This window comes from Propithecus coquereli, unplaced genomic scaffold, assembly GCF_000956105.1.
Source record: "Propithecus coquereli isolate 6110/MARCELLA unplaced genomic scaffold, Pcoq_1.0 Scaffold111, whole genome shotgun sequence".
Classification (NCBI taxonomy): Eukaryota; Metazoa; Chordata; class Mammalia; order Primates; family Indriidae; genus Propithecus; species Propithecus coquereli.
The window spans coordinates 4,696,063-4,723,204 of NW_012135081.1; the positions used below are offsets into that span (position 1 = coordinate 4,696,063).

A 27,142-nucleotide genomic window follows, 5' to 3' on the forward strand; every position below is an offset into this window, starting at 1 on the left:
TCTCTCTCTCTCTCTGTTGGTCAGTGATTTTCCCAGACCTAGGCCCAGGCCAACTCTTGTTTTATGTAATTTCATGGGGGTCCCAGTCTCTGACTCCCAGGCAAAGTGGTCCCGAGTGCAGGATTGGGTCAGGCTTCATTCATAGGGGACTCCTGCTGCCCGAGAAAGGCTGCGGGTTGGAAGCACTGGCTTCGGCTGCGGCTGCGGGCAGCTGGGGACAGCTTTGAGCAGGAGCTCAGGGTAAATCTACCCGAACTTGGGGTCCCCGCTGTGAGCTGCGACGCCAGGCAGGTAACCTCATTTGCTGTGGGAGACACCGGCTACCCGCCAGGGAGGCCTGAAAAGAGAACATTTCGCTCCAACCTCGGGCCTTCCCACCGGCGTGTCCTTAATACTCCGAGGGACCGCCGAGAACCGTTTCATTTTTAAATGTGGAATTATTATTGCTATTAATAAAAATATCTGGCCTCGTAGCCAAGCGGGATGAACCCAACATTAAGTGGCTCCGAAGGGCCTTCGCTGCTTTTCCCCCACACCAAATGTCCCATTCATCCCTGGACCCGTTCAGCAATGTCCGTGGCCCCAAGCCCGGCGCGTCGGAGGGCAGGGTGCGTCTGGCACCCGGCTTCGCTAGAGATGCCATGTATGGAGGGGGCCAGACCAAGGGAGCCCCAGCCGCCCCCTCATGCAGTACCCACTCTTCCGAGTCTCCTGCCCACCGCCTCTGTTTTCTCGTTTGGAAAGAAAAGGAGGTAAAAAACAATTTTATGGGAGAACGTAATTGCGAGCGGGATTCTCTCTCTTTAGAAACGCGTCCTCCCAAATGCTCCCGCCGTCCCATTACCGGAATGGGGGCCATTCCGCTGCTGCAGATAGGACTTTCTCCCATTCTTTACTTTTTTATTAGCCAATCAAAGTGGCTTCCGAAAGCTATTTGTGATTTGTGAAAAATAGTATCTTTCAAAATGCTGAGTTGAAGCATCTCGCTCATTGCGCCTTGAATTTATTATTCTAATCTCAACCATGGAGACGGGATATGCAGCTATTAAGTTGGGGGGCGAATTCGTTTCCCTGGATTTTTTTTTTTAATTCTCAGCTTTTTCTATCCCTCCCCACTCCCTCATTACTGAGGCTAAGCGAGATGCGGGCCTGTAAGAGATCTGAGTGGGGGGCGGGGGGGAGTGATTAGAGATGTTCTGAGCTCCTGAAGGGCTCCTTGGGGGACCCTTGGATGGGAGAATGGGTTGGTCTCCCCAGCCTCATCTTCCCCAGATGAGATGTCCTGCCAACTCCTTGCCGCCTGCTGCTGGGAAAGTTACCCCCGCCCCAATTAGAGAGAACTCAGGACAGGTTGTGCCACAGACTAGAAGTAAAATTTCCGGTGAGCTGCCCGCAGCGCTGTCCCATTCTCCCCGCTGCCCGTTGTGAAAAGCTGGGCCAGCGCTTCCTCGTCGTAATTTTTAACTACCTGTTATAAAATTTATGGGTGGGTTTGTAAAAGAAACGAGGTCCCTGCATCCGGCTGGGAGAACTGCTTTGCTTACTGTGCAGGAAGTTTGATGAGGGATCCCCTATGGGTTGGGTTGAGGGCACCCAGCTATTGAGGTTCCTATGCCAGCTGCATGCAGGACGAAGGGGAGAGCTGCCGGCCTTCAAATCTCAAGCCAGTGGGGAGAGTGACCAGGCTACAACACTGCCCCCACCCTCACCCCTGCAAATAATCTCTGTAGGAGAATTTATTCTGGGCTCCCTACATCTCCATAATTTGGAGTCTGGAGAAACAGGGTGCTCAGAATTGTAGCGCAGAAGGCGGAATTCAGGACAGTAAAAGGTTCTTTTTTCAGGGCCTAGGCAGCAAGTCTCAGCTACTCAGACACTGAACTAGGAAATTTTTCTGAAAAAGGTGGGTGTGGGTAACCTGACAAGATCCATCGAAAAGACTTCAAACTGCTTTGCACTGCAAATAAAAAGAAAGTGGGAACCAAGACCTTGGCCCTTAATTTCATATTTAATTCTAAAAAGATTTTGAGTAAGCCGCCATTTGAATCTAGGAAATTAGAGCTGATGCTAGGGTTAGTCTTGGGGGAAAATGTCATTCTGTCTGAGAAAGGGACCTGGGGGTGAGGGTCGCTTTGGGCGTCCTGGAGGCTGCCTGCCCCAATTTCTCATCCCTCCTGCTGCCGGCAGGATTGCTCCCGCCGGTCTAGCCCTTTAGGATCTTCAGACCACGGTCAGGTCATGCTTGGTTGGGAGGTTGCCAGCAGCCTGTGACTCCTGTTCCTGTCTGGGGTGCAGTGGGTGTTTTGGGGGGCACCCCAGTAGAGAGGATATTGTTCTTCTCCTAGAAAAAAAATGGTAGGGATAGGAAGGACATCCCTTTTCGGTCCCTTCACCTCGCCAGCCATCACTGCCCCCAAGGCCACAAATCTTTGCAAAGCTTTGATTCCCCCAGATCCAACCTTAATACCCCCATTTATTAAAGAAAATATTTAAAATTCGGCACAGCAAGGAGAAGCAGTCGCCTGAACCTTCCTTCTTTCCTCCCTGCGTCTGCCCTCTGCTTTTTCCACGCTCGCCTGGAGCAGCCCGGCCGTGGGGAGTGGGCGGTGGGTGGGGGTGGGGTGGGGGTCGGGGGATGCTCCCTCTCTGAGAGAATTGGGTAAACATGGCGACCGCGGCGCCCATTTGCACACGCTACACAAATGCATCGCATTCCCGGTTGTTTGCAGAAAATTTACAGCTGAGTAATAAAAGTTTACGATCGACTCACAAGTTGGATTGGCCACAAGAAGTCATGTGGATTCCATCCATGAACGTGAACTTTTTATTGTGGTTTGTCCGTTCGGAGCGCTCCGCAGAACAGTCCTCCCTGTAAGAGCCTAACCATTGCCAGGGAAACCTGCGCTGGGCGCTCCCTTCATTACCAGTATATATATATTTTTTTTTATTAATCTGATTAATAATTATTTTCCCCCCATTTAATTTTTTTCCTCTCAGGTGGAGTTGCCGAAGCTGGGGGCACTTGGGAAGGGTGGGGATGGGAGGGGAGAGGCAGGAGTTGAGGGCATCTCTCTCCCTTCCCGACCCTCTGGCCCCCAAGGGGCAGGAGGAATGCGGGAGCAGGAGTCGAGATAGGGAGCTGCAGATGCCTCCGCCCCTCCCCTCTCCCAGGCTCTCCCTCCTGCCCTCTTCTTGCAACTCTCCTTAATTTTGTTTTTTTATTATTAGGATTGTTCTTTTTTATTTTTGAATTTATATAAAGTATATATGTGTGTGGAGCTGAGACAGGCTCGGCAGCGGCACAGAATGAGGGAAGACGAGAAAGACAGAGAGTGGGAGAGAGAGAGGCAGAGAGAGAGGGAGAGAGGGAGAGTGACAGCAGCGCCCGGTAAGTGTTTCCTTATTGGTTCAAATATGTAACTAATGGTCCGTAGCTGGGTGGCGGTTTCGAGATAAGGACAGCAGCGGCTTGTCTTGGTTAGAGAGGAAAGGGGGCTGGCGAGAGGGTGGGCGCGTGGGTAATTATGGGGAGGAAAAGGGGAGGGAGAAAGGGGGTTAAACTGGAATACTGGTAACCGGTAGTGGGCGAGTGTGTTGTCCTGATGTCCCTGTGCGCCAAAGTTGGGAGTTGGCGGGGGAGGGGGAAGTCGGGGGGCAAGGGGACTATGCCTGTGGGCTGCAAGCCTGGGGTCTAGGACGCGGGCCCTCTGTCGGGTGCCCACTGTGTCAGTACCCGTTTATTACAGATCTCCGGCCTCTTGGCTAATGAGACTGGGACGGAGGGGGCCTGGAAGCTCAAAGTCCAGGGCAGGAGGGAGAACCTGTAGGCTGTGCCCATTGCTCCCTGGGCAAAGTCAGCCCCCCAAACCCCAGACAAACTTTCCAGCGCCCCCTCCCTGTCTGGCAGCCCCCTCCCTCCCAGAGAGCGCGACAGCCAGAGCTCAGACATGCGCAGTGTGGGCCCAGGGCCGGGCCGCCGAGCAGGAAGCCAGCGCAGCTAGGCCAACGGCTGGACCGTTAATTGGCAATTAGGGGGGAGGCTGGCGGCTGGTGCGCGTCAGTGGAGGGGAGAGCTTCTGCCCACCCCCTGCTCCCGCCCCCACCCGCGCGGATGGAAGGGTGGGAGGTGCCCTGCATTGGATGGAGGGTGGGGGTGGGGGATGTGGTGCTCAAAAGCCATCTTGGGCTCAGAGAAAAGACACCTATCCGCTTTCCCTTCCTGGGTCCAGCGGCCCCCACCCGCAACCGCGCCCATCCCACCCGGGATGTACACTGGACGGCTTCATCCGCCTCGCATGGCTGCTCTAGGCTAGGACCTGCCTTGTCTGGGGCGGAGGTGGGAAAGGGGGAGGCCCCAGGCTGGGCGGGGACAGGCCCAGGCCTGGCTGGCAGGGCCTTCTGGGTGCTGTGGAGGCAGTGAGGACTCAAGGGGCAGCTGGCTTATGGGGTAGGGGCTTCAGAAAGGGGCGGCCAGGAGGGTCCTGCGCGCTCGGGATCTTCCTAAAAATTGGTGCTAATGGTGTGTTGTATAGTCTTAACCCGACACATATGGTTTCATAACACAGTGGCTTAATTTCTTCCAAATGTACGTGGCCCTGAATGTGTTGCAGTTTGATGTATGACCCCGCCCTACTCCCCGGCCTGGGTCCCAGGCGTCACCTATATGTGTGAATTTCATAAAGGGCGACACACATTTAAACGCTCTGACACACAGGCAGACACACCCCACAGCTGGGGGGTGGTGCATATTGCTGGGGAGTTCCGAGAGTCTGGGGGCCAGACTCACCTTCAATCCAGCCAAGACGCCCCCCGCCCATCCTCTCCCAGAGGCGCGACCGGGATTCTGCGCCAAGCTTCAGTGGGGGAGGGGATCGCTCCAGGATTTCCTGTTTAAACCCTGACCCGTCGCCTGGAGGGGAGAGTATGAGGTGGGGGGAACTCGTCTTTTTATCACATTCTTAAAAATGCAGTTTGATTGTATTCAAATCAAACCCCCTGGGCCGGAGCTGATGGTGAATCTTCTCTCCCCTCCCCCTACAATCCTCTTCCCTTCCTCTCTTGCCCCCCCCAAAATTTCCCTTTCGCCGCGGACATAAAGGCCTGTGAGGTATTCTCCCGGGGGAAGAAATGGCATTTTCTCTCCCCCTCCCCCCCATAGGACTAGCGTGTCGGCAGAGGCGTCTGGCGAGGGGCTAATTTCGCGTTCCTTGTTTACGATCGAGAAAAGCGCTTGGCTCTCCCCAAATGGGCCCAGCCCGCCGCCTGCTCCGGCTGCCGCGCGCTCTCCTGCCGCTCAGGCAGGGCCCATAGGCTGACGCCCGGGTTATCCAGGTTGCGGCAGGCCGAGACCTGGAGTCTGTGGGACCTGAAAAGGGCAAGGGGAGTACGGTGGGACAGTGGAGGGGCCCGAGAGGCCCGAAAATAGGAGCCTTTTTCCTGGCGTAATGTGGGAACCGCCGACTGGTGAGGCCTCTATTTCTTTTCTTTCGCCTGTATTTTGTCCGCCTCCTCCTCCCCTTTGGATGGATACACTGATGGGGGTGAGGGAGCATAAGTCTCCTTTGTTTGCCCCCAAAGAAAACCTTTTCCAGAGAAGGCCATCCAGGCCGGTGGAGATTCACCTGGAATATTGGAGGGGTCCCCTCCCATCAGAGGGGCGGGCCCGGGCGAGGCTGGGGTATATCTCTAGGCCTACAGGGATCTAATTGGATGTGCTGACAGCGAGATTTTGGGGTGCTAGTGCTCGAGGTTGACCGCTTAACAGCACCAATCCTCAAGTGTCCCTCTATAAGATTTTTATCAATTTTTTGTCCCTTCCTAGCTAGAATCCTGAAGGCCCCCACCTTACCCTATGTCCTTCACCCCTAGACCGGTCCTCCTGAGTCAGAGGTAAGCAGAGAAAGCATAGCAGCGGTGACTGTCCCTGGTATTCCAGTCTGGCCAGGGGATAAACCAAACCCTAACCGATTGTCACCAGTCCTCAGCCTCCCAGTTACTTTCGCTTTTCTTTCCGTTCTTTCTCTGTCTCTCTGGCATTCAAACAGAAGCGTAAGAAGGGACACCAGCGGCAACCCTCAGCCTCCTTGCAGGCCAAATTCCCTGCAGACATGGTCCTTACTGCAGGAGAGCTCTTCTGTGATTATCTAATAATAGCCAGTGTGGCTGAGAATAGAATCTGGCTCAAAAACTATGCACACCCCAGGCTGAGGCTGGGCAGAGACATTGAATCTGTGGGTCAGGGCCTGGCAGCATTCCCTGGGCTCAGGGCCCCAGTCTTCCCCTCTGAGCCCATTCTTTGGGAACTCTCAGGCCTGCCCCTTAAGAGGGGTGCTTTGTCAGCCCTGCCATCCACTGTATTTCATGCGCCGATTCCTAGCTAAGGAGAAATGGGCAGAGCAAACCCTTTCTCTCCCTGGTCTGACAGTTGTGATCCCCACGGAAAATGCGACCTTGTTTGGATAAAGCAACCTTGTTGGGCTGGCTATTGTGTTCTGCAACCAGACTTGGTAGTGTTATGCATTTATTATATACAGGCTCAAATGTATAGACTCAGACTTATGCATGAATATATACAGACTCATATTTCTTTGGTGGTTCATTGTATATTACCATGCCTATATTCACTCAAACACCGTTTTATGTGCGTGCAAAATTTTGTTAGCCTTCACTAGATGAGAGTGGGCTCATAGAGGCACCGGGTGCACAGCAGAGGTCCTCTGTGCATGCTTTGCTGGAAATATGTGTGCGCTGGAATCGGAGTATGCGGGTTCCAGTAACCAACAGATGCCACAAAGGCTTTCTCAGACCTTATTGCTTTTGCTGTTCAAGCAGCTGGGCTGGGGAAATATTAAATCCCTTCTGCTTTCTCTCCATATCTCCCCACAAACTTTCCCAGCTTAAAGACTATTTTACAAGGGGAACCCAGTTGTCTTCAAAGTGAGTTCTGTGGGACTCGTTGCTTGGGTGTGGTGGGCCTGCGAGCAGTTCCAAGTAGTCAGCCCTGGTGCTGGAAGCCTCACTGGGGTGATGAAGGGATTGGAGTGGTTAATAAGGTGGCCTCTGGGCAGTGGTCTGGAGTGGCTGTTGGCCAGGGTGCTTGGAGAGGCTGGTGGAGAAGGCAAGCCAGAAGGATTTAGGTGTGTGGTGAATATCGGTCCCTATCCCTGCCTGCCCTGGCTGCTCACCCCCGCCTGCATCTGCGGAGGCAGATTAGGAGCTCTCTACGGTCAGCCCCCCAAATACCCAGATCTGGTTACTGGTAGAACAGCATTTTATTCCTGTCTGCTACCTGATCCAGGGCAAGGCTGGGCCAGGGAGAAGGCTGGCCTGGGTGATGCGGGAGAGGAAGCTGGGCCTGGAGCACGGAGTATGGGCTGCCGAGGCTGGGAATTAATGGGCCTCCTTTCCCAGGTTTTCTCCCTTCCAGAGCCACGAAAAGACAGAGTGGAGGGGAAATATAAATGTCAGCGGAAAACCCCATAAAAGAAAGTAAGAGCAGGAACTGGGCTGGAGGGGTTTTCTGCTGCTCCCTAGACTATCAGGTTCCTCCCAAGACTGTCCTGTCCAGACATGCTGTGCCCCAAGGTGTGCAGCTTTCTTCTACCTTCCTTCCGCCCTTCACCGAGCCTGGCCTCAGGCTTTTTGGGCCTCGGCCACCCTGAGTGCTGGGGTGACATTACCCCAGGACTGTGCCTCTCACCCAGCCTACGTCCTCTGCCACCGCGCCACAGCCGCTCCTGTTTATTGTGTCTGTGAGTTGTTTACTTGTTTTGTCTGCTGCCACCCTGCGTCAGAAACCCGCCAAACCAGCAAACTCGCCCAGGAGAACAAAGTGCAGCGATATCCCCAACTCCCTCCCCTTTCCAGCAACCCCCTCCCACCCTAACATGCTCCTTCATTCTCCCTTTCCGAAAGGAGGAAGCAGAAATCCTCTTAAAATAGGGCAGCTGTTTATAGGGTCAGGGGAATTATGGGGACACCATAAACCTCCAGGTGTCCCTGTGGTGGAGAGACTTACGAGCAGCCCTCCCCTTGCCTCCAGCTTTTCTTCCTTCCCTCTGGTAACCACTTGGTTAAGGGGGCCACAGTCACTGAGAAAGTTGAGCCCACCCCCCCCTCACCCCCTCCTCTACTCCCTTGTGCAGGAGTTTCCCTGAGACACAGGTTGTTGGGTTTTAAATCAGGGTAATGTTGGTGGATTCGTAAAACTAGATAAAGCATGTTGCTCTGCCCCCATCCTTCCCTCTCCTCAGCTCCCCAAAATAGCAGTGAATTTAAGCAAATCCTACAAAATTAAATTAGTTCTTTGCTAAAGATCCTATAAATCTCCAATCCCACCAGGTGTAGAGTCAGAGAGGCCACTGTTAGCCTTTAATTTTGCTTCTGGCTATCAAATTTAAAAGACTATCATTGAAGTAAGTAATATTCTCATTTCTGAAATTAATTTCCCCCTCCCCATCTCTCTGCCTCTTTTTGCCAACACAAATTAAATGGTTCTTTCAGAACTGCAAACAATAAAGGATAAAATTATTTATAGGGAAATGAAGAGGATGTTTTATTGTTGGCTTATTGTTCCAGAACATAATAACATTATATTTTCAAGCGGGAGAAGTTAGACCAGGGGAAAAATAAGGGGGAAAGGAAAAAAGAGTGAGGGAAGGCCAGGCACCCACACACAAAACTCCTGCCTTATATAACTTCTGTGATAATCCACTGTGATGTCATAAATGCCGAGTTCTTGAATTTTACAGTTCTCATGAACCTCCAAAATGGGTCCAAGCAATGCTTGATGTAGAGGAGCATAAGCGAAGCCAGCAAGTTAGGGATCCTTTGGCCTAATGCAAAGTAGCATATTTTGCTATTGCCGCTTCTCCCTCATCTGACACCATTTTGAAGCCCTCTCCTGGGGGCTGAAATTATTCTGGATTTTAATTTTCTCTCCTGGGCCAAGCAGGGCCACTTGCCTTACACCCCCCCCCAAATGTCCCTGTGCATCTGAGCTACCTCCCCATTCCCAGTGGAGATGAGATGCGGTGTCCCCAGCGCCCTCCTCAGCCGATACTCAGCTGCTTCCGATAGAGTGGGAGGGTTGGGGGCCAGGCCCCAAAAAGCCAGAAATGATTTTTTCCAGATGGAGCCAGAAGGGGCTCAGGTCTGAGTGTGATGGGACAGAGATGCTTGCGACCTATTTTATTTATTAACCTTAAGCCAGAGAAGTAATTGAGAAGCCAAACAAATGCCAAATGGCAATACCATAAGAGAGTTTGTATCTGCTGATGGTGGCAGCGGTAGGTGGAGTGCCAGTAAGGAAAGGTCAGGAAGAAATCTGGAAAGAAAAAGGAGGCGAGGAAATATGACATGAGTTAGCAGAGCCCCTCTGTATACCTTTCTTCTCTGTTTAATTGCAATAAAGCAAAAGCAGCTCCGGCAGCCTCTCAACCTCTTCTTAGCTCAAAAGAGCCACTAGTGCAGGCCTCCGAGGTGTTTGGGGCAGTTCTCAGCAGCTTGACATGCCCCATCTGGCCTCTTTCTCCTTCCCTCCTCCCTGCTGACCCCCAACTCCCTTCAGCTGGCCAGCCTGGGCCCTGTCCCCAGAATATCAGAACCCCCAAATGGGATCCATTTCCGGGTTGGGTGTGTCAAATTTCACTTTTCTCCATGCCTGAACTTTGAAAGGAGAAGGCAGGCATGCTCCTTTTTGGAATGCAGTGTGTATATGGAGGGGGGGAACATGTGCTCAGACAACTTGCCCCACCCTATCTATGAGAAAGTGGGAGCCCCTTAGGTGAGCCTTGCTTTGGTGTTCCCAAGCAGACCCAGTTCCCTGCGTTCAGGTTCTCTGGCAGAGCTGGAGGCTCTCCTTGCAATCCTTTTTACTAGGAGTTCCACGGAGATCAAAGGAGCTTATACACACAACAGGCATTTGGAGTAGGATTTATTTTATAATTTTTAAATTAAAAAATCTAATCATAAGCCAGTCGGGCCATCTGAGCAGTTACTCTAGAGCAGCAAAGCCTTAACCAAATAGTGCGATTGTGAGGTGAGCTGAGCAATTATTGAAAGGCGGCTTTCTCTGTAAGAGGGATTTTAGTCCTCGCCCAGTGGCACAAAAGGGGCCGGCGGGGCAACCTCTTCTCCCGCTCCGGAAAGTGAGAATTGGGGGTGGGGGGGCACGGTTGGGCAGCTGCAGTCGCTTCCAGGCAGCCAAGCGCCCAGGCCGAGCGCTGAGTGCTGACTCCTGCAGCTCCAGTGTTCGGGTCCCTGAACGGCCTCCTCCGGAGGCTTGGAGCTGTAGTTGGCGGCGAGGCAGCCAGGAATGGAGTGTGTGTTTGTGTGCAAGGGTGGGTGAGTCACAAACATCTGCGCAGTTTGGAGGTTCTGGGCAAAAAGAGGAGACCGGCAGAACACAAACTAAGCATGACCTCTGGAAAAGACTGTCTTCAAATAAAAATTCCAGATCTTATCCCATTCACTTCAAATATCCCCTCCCTCCAAAATTAATATATTTCCAAGAGCAGGGTGGAAAGCAAAGGACAGCAAGGTGAGGCCTGCTCATGAACCTCTGAACCTCTTCAGGGCCGGGGTCCAGTCCCACCCGCTCTCTCCAGTTCAGTGCCACACAGGCCCCCAGCCTTTCCCTGGCCTGGAGCAGGGGAAGGCCGGAGTTGAGTGCTTAACTCGCCCTGGGAATCCATCAAGTACCCAGCCTCCAATAGGACCCTTAGCCTTGGGGACTCCAGGCCAGTGACTGCACCCCACCCAGGGGTCCTAGGCACAGGCAGTGAATTTCTCTCCTATAATTAGAGCTCTCTAAAATCATGTGTTTTGAATTGTGAGGACTGGAGCAGCAAATGGTAACTTTCCCCCTTTATTCCTTTTTGGTGTTTTTCCGAATCCTGTTTTTGAATTCACTTATTAAAGCTTTGGAAACCAAAATCTGCTCTTGACACCAAGCCCCATCCAAATGCCTGATTCGGGAGACCAGGGAGCCAGGGCAGCAGCACAGAGACCTGCGGGCCTGATGGGGAAGGTTTTCTGATTTCTCTAGGCTTGTTTTATAGAAACAAAGAATAAGTTCTCTCCTTTCCTTCCCAAGACTTGTGCATATTTACAGAGCTCAACTGCAGTTTTAATAAAACATCTGTTCTTGCTTCTGCTGATGAGTTTCCATAATTGTTTTCAGACAAATTTAACAGGAAAATATAAATATATTTAGAAAAATCCAAGTCCCAATTTTCCCCCAAAGCCCTTCTTTTGCCAAAAAAATAAAATTAACATGAAACGGGAAAAGGAAAATATAATCCAAAGGAGGAAAGATCGGGCTCATCTGACCAGCTCTTCCCCCTTGGATCGAATCCTTCCAGCAAATTTCAGCTGCATAATTAAAGATCTAACTGAAAGAAGAAGGCTTCTTTCCTCAGGAATGAAGGAAGGTGATGGGAGAGAGTGTGGTGGAAATTAATTTTGCTGCAATTCTTTAAGCAGTGAGGGAATTTATTTGTATTTCTGCTTCCCCTTCTCTCCCCCTTCCAACATTTCTGCCTTTTTCACCCAGCAGCTGGTTTCTGTTCATTATAAATCGGCGAGACCTTTCAGTCTCTGCCCTCTGTTTAGGGACGTAATAAAACACTTAACTTTCCGGGCCTGAGACTTACATTCTGCTCCTTAGGTCGCCCACCCCCCTAAGCCCACCGCCTTTAGGCCCCGAAAGAGAATCTCCCTAACTTTGGGGCCCCTTTCCTCTCCAGACTTGGTTGAAGAGGGTTAAGGAAACCCTGCCATCCTTGCTGGGGGACCGTAGCACATGCTTCCCCAGAAGCACCTTCTTTCTTCCAAGGTCCCTCCCTCCCCTACCCACCCATAAAAGAGATTTTAAGATACATAGAAAATCAACACTCATTGAAAGTGAAACCTCATTAAGACATCCTATCTTCCATCATTCAATTTGTTGTACATTGCAACAATTTAATATCTTGAAGGAAATATCACTGACGTGATTTATCCCTCTAGCAATCTCTCTCTGAAGTGGGGGGGAAATTTACTGTCTCTTTTCTGGCCCCTTCTACTTGTTACGCCACTACCCTCAGGGCAGAAAGGAGGCTGGGAACTTTGAGAGAGGTTACTTCTGTCCAGGGGTGCACTGACTTGTTCCCTAGCTCAGCCCCCAAGGAACTCTCCCCTTGTTCTCTCTCCCCCCTACCTCTTGCCCTCCAGGGGGCCTGGAGCGCAAACCAGCTGTTGGAAAGCTCTGCCCAGGCATGCCATGAAACTGAAGACAGCTGGATTCTAGAGCGAAAAGCAACTCATGTTGGCTTCTATGTTTGTGTACCTGCCATGTCACCCCAAAATAAGATAACTCATCTCAAATTTCTTTCTTAATTTAAAAACCCTCCTCTACCCTTTCACCTTCATCTCCTTGGGGAGAAGAAAGTGTGGTTCAAGAGGAGGAACTTTTACAATTATAGGGGTCTTTCCCCTACTTTTCCAAATACCAACAAATTTCACTCCTTTCTGAAGGATTAGGGCTGTATTTTTAAAAGCCAACACAAATTGTCTGGCAGGAAGACTCTTCAACCCCTTAACGAGGTTCATGTATTAACTAACATGTTGTCTCTACACACTGTCTGCTTTTGGGTTCGAAAACTTTATTTTTCCCCCCTAGCGACACTCCAGGGAAACCTTAACGTTACAGAAGATGAATAAACGAGTTTTTTCCCAGCGTAGTCCCGTTTATGGCTTTATTGCTACCCATTGATTACTCTGCTTTGTTACACAGAAGGAAAAGATCATAAAATCCGGCGACATCCGGGTTCTTGTTATAGCCAGTCCCCCCCCCCCAAATGGTGAGAGGAAAATATGAGCTTTCACTGCTCCCTGCGCACTCCCCACTGCCCCCTCTTTGTCAACTCAAAGCATTTTCAGCCTATGTCACGATATCAAATTAAGTTTGGATTAATCAGGAGAAAAAAACCCATCTGTACACCTTCCCCTGTTTCAGTTCGCCCACTGCGGCTCCCTCGGAAGCCTCGGACTCAGCTCCCTTTTCCTAACCATCTCTTCCTTTTGCTCAGTCTCAACGTGGAAAAAATTGGGGGTAGAGGCGCGGAGAGGCCCAGCCCCACCAGGGATGACTGGCACTTGGGAAGAGCTCCCCAGGAGCTCTTTACTGAAGTCTCCAAGCCCCAGAGCTCAGGTCCAGGGACGCCTCTCCTGGCAGGGCTGTGAGTCCGGAGGGGGCAGGGGGCTCTGACCTGTGCAGACGCTTGAGCCTGCAAGAAGCCAACTGTCCATCAGAGCCCCACTAGCCTTCTCTTTCTGGCTGGATCCAATGTGAATTGCCCCACCGGTCCTCGCTGGCTCCAAATCATAAATTCTCACCAACATAAACAGGAGTTGATGTCCCTAGAAAGACTCTCAGAGTTTTCTTTCGTCTTCCTTTCTTCTCTTCTTTCTCTTTCTCATCTTTTACTTCTTCTTCTCTTTATTCTTTGCATTTTTATGCATTTTCCCTTTTAGGCAAAAATGCTGCGAGAGTCTTCCCCAAAAGGGGGTCCCGAGCAGGCAGATGGGGGCAAGCAGGCAAAGGAAAGCAAATGCATGGCCCCTTTGCCCACTTCAGCTCTGCCAGTGTTTCCCAAAGTCTCACCCTTGACCCTTTAGACCTAGTTGCTCCCCACATCCCTCCTATACCCAAGACTCTCAGCCACACTCTCCTTCTTCTGGGCACCATGTTTTATGAAATTTCTTTCTACTGATTTTTTTTAATTATTGGGAAAAAATACCGGTTTAGTGATGGGGACTTACTCCATGGAGTGTCAAAACCAGGATTTCCTGTAAGATTTCTGGGGACTCCCCTGAGCTGGGAGGGAGCTCCTCCCATGAAGAAATCAGGATGTAATTTTAGAAGGGGGCAGATATAAAAGATGAAATCAGATTGAAAATACAGGGATTCCTTCAGCCCTGGCTCTGGCCACAGAACAGCAAAGTTAGCTGGGGCTGAGAGATTTCCTGGGAGTGTAGCTCTCCTTCTCTGGGCCCCAAGGCCCTGCTCACGAAGGTGCACCCCTCTTTCACCCCCAGACCAGTTCTCTTACATATATATTTTTAAAGGAAACCCAAGTCTTACTTTCAAAGCACACAGTCTCAACTAGGGAATCAACAGAAGCAGAAGCGATTTTTTTCCCCCTTCTTGACATCTGGCTTACGATTGGCTGGAAGGGGGTCAGCTGACTTTGTCATTTTGTCTGTCCTGGATTGGAGCCGTCCCTATAACCATCTAGTTCCGAGTACAAACTGGAGACAGAAATAAATATTAAAGAAATCATAGCCCGACCAGGTAAAGGCAAAGGGATGAATTCCTACTTCACTAACCCTTCCTTATCCTGCCACCTCGCCGGGGGCCAGGACGTCCTCCCCAACGTCGCCCTCAATTCCACCGCCTATGATCCAGTGAGGCATTTCTCGACCTATGGAGCGGCCGTTGCCCAGAACCGGATCTACTCGACTCCCTTTTATTCGCCACAGGAGAATGTCGTGTTCAGTTCCAGCCGGGGGCCGTATGACTATGGATCTAATTCCTTTTACCAGGAGAAAGACATGCTCTCAAACTGCAGACAAAACACCTTAGGACATAACACACAGACCTCAATCGCTCAGGATTTTAGTTCTGAGCAGGGCAGGACTGCGCCCCAGGACCAGAAAGCCAGTATCCAGATTTACCCCTGGATGCAGCGAATGAATTCGCACAGTGGTGAGTTTTACAGCTCCGAGATATAAATTAAATAAACTGAACTGGCTTTATGACCGGCTTCCCTAGAAGAACGGGCGGAGAGAGTTTTTTATGGCCCCATAAAAACAATCACGCTCGTCTCCTCGCCGAGACAGGGCCCCCTCTTCTGCCCCTTCAGCTCGCCTCCCGCTCGCTCACAGGGGCCTGGCCCCCTTGGCCCCTGACGGATTGGAGGGCTTCAAGGCGAGCTGAGGGGGCAGGAACAGGGCAGGGGATGAGGGGAGGGAGCAGAGGATGAGGGAGCCCCCCAAAGTCGAGTCAGGCTGAGGAGAAGGGAGGGGGAGAGGGGAGGGCAGAGAAGTGGGGATAAGTTTCCAAGGAGCTAGAGTGCTTGGGGAGATGGGGAAGCCCAGTCCTTGAGAAATGGGGCCCTCATCCCCAGCATTTGGGATTTTTAAAAAATCAGCTTTTAGACTTGCAGCTTTCTGCTTGATTTTGCCCCGCCCCCCAACACCTTTCTTGGGGACACACACCTCCCACCCTATGGGAGGTCTGAATGAAGTTGGGTTCTGGCTGTACCCCCAGTGGGGGGGGCAGGGCAAAAGGGAGAAGACTGGAGCCCAAGGGGGCTGTGAGCTACTGGCCAAGTTGGGAGCGTCAGGACTTTGCTAGGCGAAATCATCTGCGGAGGACGTCTTGCTGATTGTTTTTAGTGTGTTTTGTGCCCGGATCTCTAGGGGTCGGCTACGGAGCGGACCGCAGGCGCGGCCGCCAGATCTACTCGCGGTACCAGACCCTGGAACTGGAGAAGGAATTTCACTTCAACCGCTACCTAACGCGGCGCCGGCGCATCGAGATCGCCAACGCTCTCTGCCTGACCGAGCGACAGATCAAAATCTGGTTCCAGAACCGCCGAATGAAGTGGAAAAAAGAGTCTAATCTCACGTCCACGCTCTCGGGGGGCGGCGGAGGGGCCAATGCCGACAGCCTGGGCGGAAAAGAGGAAAAGCGGGAAGAGACAGAAGAGGAGAAGCAGAAAGAGTGACCAGGACTGTCCCTGCCACCCCTCTCTCCCTATCTCCCTCGCTGCCCCAGCTCTCCTTCAATCACACACTCTGTATTTATCACTGGCACAATTGATGTGTTTTGGCTCCCTAAAACGAAATTAGGGAGTTAAGTGTGGACCTGAAAGTCAGCTCCGGACCCCTCCCTCACCGCACAACTCTCTTTCACCATGCGCCTCTTCCTCCTTGCTCCCTCACTAGCTCCTCGGCTTGTCAGCAGGCCTCTTCCCCCGCCCAGGCCTTGGGGGCTCCGGTCCCTGAACTCAGATTCCATAGATTTCCCTTCAAATGAGGACTTGGCTCCCCCGACTCCCTCGGTGCCCCCGCCCCTGCCAGCCGGCTCCGGGCCCTGGGGCCTCTGCTTCGGGCCTCAGGGCCGGCCTGGCAGCAGGGGAGGGCTGAAGGCCCAAGGAGGGTGTGCCTTGGCCCCACACTAACCCCCAGGACTTCCCCGAAGTCCCTGCCCGGCCCCTCTGCCCCAGCAAATGCCCAACCCTGGCAAATTGTATTTAAAGAATCCTGGGGAGGGGGGTCATTATGGCATTTTACAAACTGTGACTGTTTCTGTGTGAATATTTTTAGCTGTATTTGTGGTCTCTGTATTTATATTTATGTTTAGCACCGTCAGTGTTCCTATCCCATTTTAAAAAGGAAAAAAAAAAGAGGGAAAATCACAAAAAGAGAGAAAAAAAGTGAATGACGTTTGTTTAGCCAGTAGGAGAAGATAAATGAATAAATAAATAAATAAATCTCCTCGTGTTACCCTCCTGTATAAATCCGACCTCTGGACCCATTCTCGAATATTTAATAAAACTGATATTATTTTTAAAAGTTTATATCGGGATTTCTGTTAATTCGCTCGCCCGTCGGCCCTTGAGGTCAAAGTTGGAGCAGGCTCCAAGCGCTCCTGCGTCTGGCCGCCGCTTGCAAGCCCTCTGCACTCGTCTTTCCCGGAGCCAGGCGCGGAGCCCTGGCCTTCCGCTTCTCCTCGTGATCGCGCTGGGGGGCTGGGAGGCCTCTCTGGGCTCCCTGTGCGGAGCAACTCATACCCTGCTACAGAGGTCGCATAGGATTTTGTTGGGGTGGGGGCTGGGTTAGTCGGATGGAGCACCATCCCCACGCAGGCCTTTCTTCCTGCCTGTGGTACCCTCGGGTCCTCGCTTCTGAGCCCAAAGCCCCGAAAGGGCAGAAAAGAAGCACTACTCAGGCACTAGGGTCGCCTCCTCCCACTTCCCGGAATTGGAGGCGGGGGACGCCGCGTGAGCAAGACCCTGGCCCGCGCCAGGCCGGCTGTTGCGAACCGTGCCGGAGGCAGAAAAACGGAGGGGAGAGAGAAGACCGCGCGGGATCGGAGCCCTTCAGCAGGGATTGAGCGATTCAAGGACATCTCGAAAGAGAAAGCCTGGAAACTGAGCCCTTGCCTGCTCTAGGACTCTTGACGTGGCCGGGACAAAATTCCTTCATTGCAGTCCCAGTCCGTCTGGTTCCTTATTCTTTTCTCCTCAAACCCGGCGGGTGAGGAGCGAAGCCGGACCCTAACCATTTATCAGGTCTGGCCTTCTCTCGCCAAGCCCAGCCAGAGAAACCTGAGTGGGCCCAGGAGGAGAGGTGGTAAGGGGGGTCTCCCGGAGGGAAAAAATCTGCCAGAGTTTTCCAGATCCTCCAGATCCCCGCCAGCTTCCCCTCCAGTACCTCCTTCAGCGGGAGGGGGGGGGCGGCGGGGAGGGGGCTTCTCCTGGCGGGGGCGGAGATTTCCTGGGAAGAAGCAGGCAGGAAAGAATAACACTTGGGGCTAGGGGATGTGGGAAGGGCCTAATGGCTGCAGAGACCCTGCGAAGCTTGCCCAGGCGCCTGCCTTGCCCACCCTCTACCCAGGTCCTCTCCATGTCTCCAAATAGCTCAGGAATTACTCTCCCGCGGACCTTCTGAATTCAGGTCTCTGGAAAGCCTAGTCCAGACACCTTTTCCCCAAAGGGCACAAGACAGGCCTTTCCCTCTGCCTTATTCATATAATATTGTGGAGGCTTGAATCTTGCTTCTCCATGTGCTCGATTAACATCTATTTTCTATCTAAAATATCTAGCATAGGTACCACAAGAATGCAGGAATGCAGGGAAGCAGTCCTCCAGCCCATTGTGTCAGGTTCTTTACACACACACACACACACACACACACACACACTTGAAAAAATTGCCTTGCTGCCATTCTGGGGTAGCTGGTATGGTGAGCTCTACCCAACTCCACCTGGCTCCTCAGCTCCAGGCCCATCCTAGAGAGTACCCAGGACTCAGCCACAGGATGACCCCCCCATCTTGTTCAGCCCACCTAGGACCCCTCCTCTTGAGCATCCTGTCTTCTTCTCCAGAGGCCAAGTCCACTTTCCCATGCGGATAGGCACCCTCTCAGCAGTAGCTAGGGTGCCTTGGGGGCTTTTCAGGCCAGGGAACTTGACCTTTGGTTTAGGGTACCTGAGATAACCTCCCTTGGTTCTCCAACCTGGGCAGGAGAACTTAACTAAATCCCCTTTCCTCAGCCATTTTTGAATATTGGAAGGCCCTTGAGATTGAGAGAACAGGATTATCCATTACAAAAAAACACTGTGCGCATCCTAAGTGGGGCCTAGTCTTCTCTCAAATTTAAATAGAATTTAAAAGGCTAGCTCAAGGGTTTGTTGCAGTAACAACCAGCTTCTCCACAGGGTAGAAAATCCCACTGCCTGAAGGCGTGTTGGAGCTCGAGGATGCAATTTCTCCAAGTAGGCACCAGGTGTCGCTGTGGGCTCGTTGTCCCGGCTACCCCCCAATTCCAAGAACCATTTTTTTCCTCCCCCTTCCCTCTCTTTCTCTCTCCCCCTTGGTTGGGCTTTGCCAACATATCAAGATGCGTTTCGCCGGCTTCCATCACTAACCTCCCGGAGGTCATCAAGCCAAATTTATGAGTGGCCGCTGGAGTCACGTGACTCTATTTAAGGCTCCCTTATTTGGGAAGAGCGCATAGGATAAAGAAAGAGATATCTCCACCTATAAATTGTGCACTTTGGAGAACAAAAAACCCCTCAACTTCAAAGAGTCACAAATCACCCTTAATCAAAAAGGGTGCAGAAATTTTTTTGGGCCCTCCCCGCCATGAGCTCCTACGTAGCCAATTCATTCTATAAGCAGAGCCCCAATATCCCTGCCTATAACATGCAAACTTGTGGGAACTATGGATCGGCCTCAGAGGTGCAGGCATCCAGGTACTGCTACGGCGGATTGGACTTAAGCATCACTTTCCCACCGCCTGCGCCTTCCAACTCTCTCCACGGGGTAGACATGGCTGCCAACCCCCGGGCTCACCCCGACCGCCCTGCCTGCAGCGCCGCGGCCGCTCCGGGACACGCTCTGGGCAGAGACGAAGCGGCTCCTCTGAACCCCGGGATGTACAGTCAGAAGGCAGCTCGCCCGGCGCTGGAGGAGCGAGCTAAGAGCAGTGGGGAGATCAAAGAGGAGCAGGCACAGACAGGGCAGCCCGCCGGACTGAGCCAACCACCGGCCCCGCCACAGATTTACCCGTGGATGACCAAACTGCACATGAGCCACGGTAAACTTTAGGGCTTCATTTTGCGCGCTCGGGTCCGCCTGGGTTTTATAGGCCATGCGGGGCAAATAAAGAAAAAAAACCTGCGGCCATAAATTTTACGATCCAGGCATCAATGGCTCGTAAAACTGTCCACTAAAAGGCTTAGAGGCTGTGTGCGCCCAAATTTACGACGACATAATTGGATCATAGGAACAAAACGTGTATAAAAGGCAATATTCAATTTTTGGGGGAGAGGGAGGGAGTTAAAAAAATAGAGGGATCTGAAGGGTGAGGAGCGCGGGGCTCCAGAGCGGGGATCCCCCCGCGACTCCCTCCCTCCCTCCCTGCGGAGCCGGCTCGGCCGGCGCTCGCAGCTCCGGAGGATTCCAGCGACTCGGGAGGGGCGGGAGGGGGGTCCCCGGTGCTCGGATCTCGAGGGTGCTTATTGTTCGGTCCGAGCCTGGGTCTCCCTCTTCCCCCCACCCCCCCTCAGCCCCTCCGGCTGCTGAGCGAAGGCTGCGGTGGAAAGTTTCCTGCCTGGGCGGAGGAGCTTCTCCCGGGGCTGGGCTGGGCTGGCCCGCCTGAGGCCCGCGGGGCCTGTCCTGCAGTGCTCGCCTCCTCTCCCTCCGGCCGCGGGTGGGGGCCTGGGGCTGGGGCGGGGGCGCTGGGCGCTGCACGCTATTCACCCCTTCCTGGCTTGGCTGGGGGGTTTATGTTCCAGAGTCGGACGGCAAGCGGTCCCGAACCAGTTACACGCGCTACCAGACTCTGGAACTCGAGAAAGAATTCCACTTTAACCGCTACCTCACTCGCCGCAGGCGCATAGAGATCGCCAACAACTTGTGTCTCAATGAGAGACAGATCAAGATCTGGTTCCAGAACCGCAGGATGAAGTGGAAGAAGGATTCCAAAATGAAAAGCAAAGAGGCTCTTTAGAGGCAGCGAGGAGGCCCGCAGACCGCATCCCCGAGCCGGCTTCGGTCCCTGCCTTTCCTTTTCGGGTTTCCTCTCTGTGTGTTTTGGGGCGGGGGCAGGTGCTGGAGCACTGGCTCCCGGGCCTCACAGACAAAAGAAGCTTTCCTTTGGCATTCCGCATCCCCACCGACCCAGGGTTCCCGCGAGGCTGCCTGCGCTGCCCCGTCTCCCCTCAGCTCAGTACCCGCGGCCCAGGGCAAGCTCCACAGGGCCTCCCCTGAGGGCTGCGGCGTAGAGGGGCTGGTGCTGGACGAACCTCGGCCTGGTTCGCTTCTCTGGCTCAGAGCCCCAGCTGGGCCCGTCCAAGTTAAGATGGGCCCGGCGGGCGCCACAGGCTCTCCAGCCTCGCTCTCTCCTTTGTTCCTCGCTAGTCGGGCCAAGCGGCCGCAGGCTGGCGAGGGAGTGGTTGTAGCTGGTGGAGTTCGTCTCCAGATTTGGGGTGCTTCCTTATAGCGACTAAACCCGATCTTCACTTATTAACGATTTGCATATGAAAGGGGAAGATGACTGAACATCTGCCTAGGGCCCGCTCCATTGCTCTGTGCTCTACAAACCTTTCTCCCCAAGAAAAATCCGAGAACCTCCCCAGTCCTTGCTCGCTGCATGCCCTCTCAGGCCCGCAGCCCCAGCCTGCTAACTAGCTCAAATATTGGGGTTTCCTGCCACTGGATCCCAGCAAATTTTCCTAGAGGCTCCTTGCTGTCCCATAGTCCCTGACGCGACTTACTGTGCCCTCCTGCCCCATTGCTGTTGTCCAACTATTTATTGACTCTGGGTCCCTCCTGAAACTATATTTTGTCATATCAAATAAAGATGAAGAGAGAACAGGACTAAAGATGCAGTGGCTCCTGTCTGTTTGGGGCATGTATTGGGTAAAATGTCTAAATGGGCTGTGAGGATAGGGGGAGGCTCACAACATTTAAGCCTCCTCTTAAAAAAAAAATGTTAGCTTCTAGGGGCATCAAGTAGAGGGAAGTGAAATTTAGTTCTTTCCCTGATCCTTAACTCCAAGAAAGGCCTGTGGGGGCAGAGGAGGGCACTCCTGAACTGGCTTTCCTCCTGCTGTGGCTGTCCAAGGCATTCAGGCCTCTGCACCCGATTCCTACCTTGGCTGGGTGCATCCGAGGCCTCTGGACTGACAGCGGCCCCTGCTCCATGCCAAAGCTAAAGTGCAGGGACCAGTGGCTCCGCCGTGCTCAGACTCAGGCCCTTCTGGGTCTTCGAAGGTCTCTCCTGAGCCTAGGTGGTACCTGAGGGCCCTTGCTGGACAGGGAGGGAGGGCTGAGCCCTCACTCCAGAGACCCATTTGGTCCAGAAAGACACCAGAGAGAGTTGGTGCTGCTTGGGAAAGGGGCGCTGGGGGAGTTGGAGGAGGTGTGCTTCGCTTTCTAAGATGCTGGAGGAGAGGGAGCAGGGAGGGCCATCTGCAGGGTGTACCTGCCTGACAGGAAATGTTCAGACTGTTTCCCCCACCTTCTAGGGCCTAGGGCTATTCAGGACAATTAACTGGGAAAGGAGCCGCATGGACCAGCGCTGGAGTCACGTCTGTTTGCCATCATTTATCTCAGTCTCTGGGATTTTGTGTGGAGGGGAGGGTGGGCTAAAGAGAGGGAGTTAAGAGAGGGAGGCAGATAATTCAGGTGGTGTCTGAGGCTGGCTAAGGCCCACTCCAAGCCTCTGGGATGGGGTGGAGGAGGAAACACTTTACAGGAGAAACAAATGTGGGAAGGGTCCATAAAACTTTACTGCATTTCCTCTCCCGCCTCCCACAACAGCATGATTTCGTGCAGGCAAGCCTAGGCCCCCCACGCTGGTGGGGTGGGGGTCTGGAGCTGGGTTAGGGGGCTGCTCCAGCAGCCAAGAAGGAAGGGGAGCAGAGAGACTCCGGGGGGGGGGGGCGGAATATTTATGATTATTAATGCTGATGCTCCTTGGATTTATCATAAAGACTAACTTCGATGCATCCCACTGCCTAAGCTACCTGTCAGCCATTTTTTAAAAAGACCCAAGAGCCTTTCCTCACCCCATGTCTAGCACGTAGGAGGTCTCAACAAATGTTTATTGAACTGCACCCATGACTTACCACCCTTCCCTTCACACTGCACTCAGACCAGGTTAGGGTGCCCTTGTGTCTCCTCAACTTGCACTCAGCAGTCAGCCCAGCCAGCACTCCTTCTCTTCCCCTATCTCTCTCTCTCTCTCTCTCCACCCCCCCTCTCTCCCTGCCCCCTCCCCGAAATAAAATGTGTAATTTTCTTCAGGGAGTTATTTTAATTTTTTCTCCATGCTGAGTAAAACTATTGGGCGAGCAGTGAAGCATGGAGAAGCACTGGCATCTACAATGGGTAACAGTTAACTAAGAAAGAGTCTCTGGCGCCCGCGCTCACCCGCTCCTGCCTCCCAGGCTGCGAAGGCCCTTGTGCTTCCTCCCCAGGGGCCAGATGCACCACCCCAGGGGGAGAACCTGGCTTTGCCAGGGATGGAGGCAATGTTGGTCAGAGCTGCCAGGCAGGCGGCACCCATCCCACCTTGCACTGACTGCTTCCTCCGGCAGGGTTTGAGCCTCTTCTTCCCTGGAGAAGTTGAAGGACTGACTCCTTTTGGCTGTGCCTGCCTGCTCACCCCCTTCCTGTTACAGTCTGCAGGTCGGCCCCCAGGCCCCACTTCAGCTTCTGCAGCGTCAGCGGCAGTGGCAACCAAGCCAGAGGCCTCCGACCTACTCCCCTGCACTGGGGGTGGATAATGCCCACATCCCTGCTTTCTCCCTGAGCAGAGGCTTCTGCTTCAGGGTCTGGGTCTGGTAGTTCCCCCACCAGCCAGCCTCCTGGAACAATCTCCAAGTACCAGGGTCTGACATTGCTCTTGGGGGGTTAGTGGAGGGGGCTTCTGGGTCACAGAGACCATGGAGCCTGCCTTCCACTTTGCCCTGGAACCCACCCACTCTGGCAGTGAAAAAGAAGGGGAAGAAGCATGACTTACCTTCCCGGGGGAGTGGGAAGAGGGGGACACGGCCCACTCTGAGCAATTAGAGGAGAGAGGAGGAAAAATACAGGAGGAAAAAAATATCAACATGACCCTGAAGGCGACAGGTCCTTATGGAAATAAGTAAGTAAATAAATAAATTAGTATCCACCCTCTCTCCCCTCCCCACCCTGCAAGGGGTGTGTGGGGGTGGGGCAAAGGAGAAGCATGAGGGTTTTTTAGTGTAACTGAGTATTAGAGAAATAGGCATGGCTTCTACGTGAATTTAGGAGTTTGAAACTTTTGGAGGTTATTTATGTGAATGGCCCGAAGGCAAGCCCGTGAGTGGCTCTTGGGGGACCACGTGATGTCATTAAACCAAGTTTTATGGTGTAGGGAGAGCTGACAAACCCACAATATATTTACATCATATATAATCTTAACTGTCCAGCCACGCAGCTGCTGGTGAGGTTTAATGCTGGGACAGAGGGCCTGGCAGTTAGAGGGGATTACGGCGCTGGGGATGATGGTGAGAGAGGTTACATCTTCGAAAATGAATCCCAGGCGAACGCTGTAAGTTAATATTCTCTCTCTCTCTCTCTCAGACCCATTCTCCCATTTACTTAATCCCTCCCCCACTTGATACAAGACAGTTCCCACTCTTTAGGGGGAGGGGGAAAAGGCCTCCCCAGGCCTCCCCAGGCTGGGGTGGGAGAAGAAAAACAGCCGCTGCTGGGAAGTCAGATGACGGGAGAGCTTGTCTCCCCAGGCCAGCTCTCCCCTTCCCAACCCCGATTCCCTCCGACTGCAAGTCAGCTGGGGTAGGGAGAGGCCTTATTTCTTTAGAGTTTCGCCAGGTCTTCCTGACCCTCTCTCAGCTGAGAAGAAAGCCTGCGCAGGATACAGGGGTGTTTGGTGTTTTGTAGGCGTGTGTAAACTCTAGACACAAGGGCAAAATGCCGCTGGGGCCTCCTGTTCCAGGGAGGGGTGAGTTCAGCCCTTGGCCAGTGGCCCAGAATCTAGGCAGAGTGGGAAGCTGGGGAGAAAGGCAGGGATGGGGGGCTTTGTGGCTTCTGAGCCCACAGACTGCTGCTGACTGAATTGGCAGAAGCATTTTAAAGGTGGTCGGCTGAACCCAGGAGTCCCAGAGTATGGTCTTCCCCACTCGCCCCCAGGCTTGGGCTGGCAGCTATCGCAGCCTCCGTACTCTGTACTCCGGGGTCTTAGTCTGTCTGGAGCCAGTGCAATTTCATGTTTTCCCCCTCCCTCTAGCTGCTGAGGTCTTCCTGGCATCCCTGGCCCTAGCCTCAGGTAAAATCAGGCCCTAGGAGGCCTGGAGCTTCCTGCTGTGAGTGGAATGTAAATGTGTATTGGATGGGTAAAGAGAGTAGAAGCAATGTCTTTGCTAAGCTGGGAAAAACCCCTAACCCTGAGGAGAGAGTAGCCCCCAGGGAATGGAGCTAGCCCATCTGAGCATTGTATCCTGGGGTCAGTCCTCAGGCCGGGGCACCCTTCAGGTTTCCAGGGAGGAGCAGCAGAGGCACTGGGCATAGGAGGCATGTGTCCTCCACACCTGTGAGTGTATAACCCCTCCTCAAGTGCTACCGTCACCAGGAGCTAAGCCAGGAAAGTGACAACATGTGAACTCAGGTTGTTCTACTAGCCGGCCATGAATTGGCATGGGTTCCATTCCAGAGCAGGGCTGAAGGCCCGCGGGCCCATGGTGGGGGCAACTTGTCCGGGCTTCAGGAAAGGAAAGGGGAGCAGAGGGATCCAGAGAGCCAGGTCTGCACCTTTGTGAAGGGAGGAGTGCCTTGGGGCACAAGGGTGTCCTGGTACCTGCTTTGTGGCGAGGTGCGGTTGGAGGATGGGGAAGGAAGGCTATTAGCATAGCCCCCGCTGCCCGAAGGACTGAGGAAAAAGCGGAATCAAGCAGGGAGGGATAGCCCAGACAGACTCCAAAGGCAGAGGGGGACAGAGGCCCAAGGACACGGAGAGTCTGAGCTGAGCCCCATGCTTCAGTCTAGTGGTCTCTCGCTGTCGTGAGGAGCTCGGGCGGGTGGGTGGAGGACTCCCCTGAGGCCACTGTCTGGGCCTCAGTCTCATGCCAAGATTCAGCCTCCCCCACCCTCCTCATTGACACCTTTATTTCCCTGGGAAGCCTTGAGATCCCAGAGAATTCTCTCCAGTAGCCCGTTCAAAAAATTAACTCTCAGGTTCTCCTTCCTCATTATCTGACCTCGAGTTTCTCCTCCCCATTAGTCTGTGATTTTGAGGGTTTCGGTAAACTTTCCAATCCAAGCAACAGGGAGATGGGAGTTTCCCTGACTCTTCCCCTCCCTTCAGCTTCTCCAGAGCCCTAGGGAGCGAGTCCAGTGGTCTTTAACCAGGAATTTAGCCAGGGCCAAACTCCTACACCCCAGGAAGACTCCACCACTCTCCCTGACTCCTGGCCAGATCTCAGTCCCAGTCCTTTCTCTTTCCGTGTAGAGGGGCGTATGAGTGTGTTTCTATGTTTATAGATTTACACAGCATCTCTTGGGGCATTCAATGACTTCCTTGCCCCCTTTCTTTGGGCTCCAAAATTTCTTTTAAAAACCACCCCGTCTTCTTGTGATAATAGATCCTCCTTCCCCTCAAATAATTTGCCTCAGTTTTTTATGGTTTTGTCAGTCCCACCTGGAAACAGGACAAAAACATAAAAGAGATTCTTGGTTTTCCCGAAGCCTTCCCTGAACCCAGTCTCTGGGGTAAAGGAGCAGGCAGTCAGGTGCCAACGTGCCCCAGCCAACCCAGAAAGCTTTCAGTTTTGTTCCTAGGTCTTTAACCCTAGAAGAGGTCAAGCAACCAATCAGGAACATGCTAAGCAGGGTCACATGGCCCCCAGCAACCAATCAGCAAAACAGTACTTGGGTCTCTGTTTAGCTCTTTCTTCCACTTCTATTTCACCCCTTCCTTACTGACCCCCTCCCCCAGGGCCTGGGTCTGTCCTATCTCAGATTTGGAGGGCAGGAGTGATACAAAGCATATTCTGACCCCCTCTGTCCCTGAACCAGCTCTGAGGAGTCTTGGGCTTGTGTCCACAGTTCCTAACAAAGTTGTATCTGGAAGTCAGTCTCAATTGTACAAGGATCTGGAGTTGTGGGGGCATCCTCTGTATTACTCCCATGTTTGCCAGCAAGATCCTATCCAATTCTCTGGGCTTTATAGATGTAAACTCTAAATTAGGCTATAGAGCAAATGTGGACATGAGCTCCAGCTCTGAATTCAAATTCGGGCTGTCATTACTCCCTATACACTTACCTTTTACAGGTTTTCATTCTCTTCTGAGCCTCATGAGGGCAGGTGGGGCAATTAGAGGAGCCCTTTTGATTTATCTTTCTGGAAATGCTCCAGGAGCCATTAGCTTTATCATTCTGCCACAGGCATGGTTGGGGAAGGGAGCAAAATTTTTTTGAAAATTGGGTGTTTGGTACCTCTAGTTTGTCAAATAACTTTGAGCCAGTGAAGTGAAGGGTTCTGGGAAAGGGTAAGCACAGAGAATTAGGACCCTCCTCATCCTTCATATTAAACAGGCAATAGATTTAAGTCCCTTTCCCTTCCATTCTTTTAACAAGATATAACAAGAGTAATAATAGACTAAGCGATGATCCTGTGGCATGGCCAATAACTATCAAAGGACACAGCCACTGAATGTGTGGATTTCAATGTCTGTGTTTCCATGGGTTGTGTCAGAACAAGTAATGGGTGAGAAACTATTTCTGAACAAGAGCATCTGATGGCACAGAGAGTATGTATGTATGACACAAATGCTTGTGTTTCCTGAACAGTTGGGCTAGGCCCTCGGCCAATCCAC

General features: G+C 52.7%; 3 protein-coding genes across 4 annotated transcripts in view; all 3 read left to right on the forward strand.

Moving 5' to 3' along the window:
• Positions 1 to 2,818: 2,818 nt before the first annotated feature.
• Positions 2,819 to 16,628, forward strand: HOXC6 (homeobox C6). Of its 2 annotated transcripts, XM_012654220.1 has the most exons (3): positions 2,819 to 3,388; positions 14,404 to 14,749; positions 15,466 to 16,628. In XM_012654220.1, the coding sequence occupies exons 2-3, from the start codon at positions 14,596 to 14,598 to the stop codon at positions 15,771 to 15,773; spliced, it is 462 nt and encodes a 153-aa protein (XP_012509674.1). In that variant the 5' UTR covers positions 2,819 to 3,388; positions 14,404 to 14,595; the 3' UTR covers positions 15,774 to 16,628. The 2 variants fall into 2 exon arrangements, with proteins under 2 accessions (XP_012509674.1, XP_012509667.1); XM_012654213.1 differs by lacking the exon at positions 2,819 to 3,388 and having other exon boundaries at positions 14,238 to 14,749.
• HOXC4 (homeobox C4) overlaps positions 2,819 to 27,142 on the forward strand; it is a 38,264-nt gene continuing 13,940 nt past the window's right edge. Inside the window, exon 1 of the mRNA XM_012654196.1 lies at positions 2,819 to 3,388. The gene's annotated coding sequence lies outside the window, so the exon portion shown is untranslated. The remainder of the gene's footprint in view (positions 3,389 to 27,142) is intronic.
• Positions 18,843 to 21,160, forward strand: HOXC5 (homeobox C5). Its single transcript, XM_012654233.1, has 2 exons — positions 18,843 to 19,371; positions 20,072 to 21,160. Exons 1-2 carry the CDS (start codon positions 18,918 to 18,920, stop codon positions 20,284 to 20,286), a joined length of 669 nt encoding a protein of 222 aa, XP_012509687.1. The 5' UTR covers positions 18,843 to 18,917; the 3' UTR covers positions 20,287 to 21,160.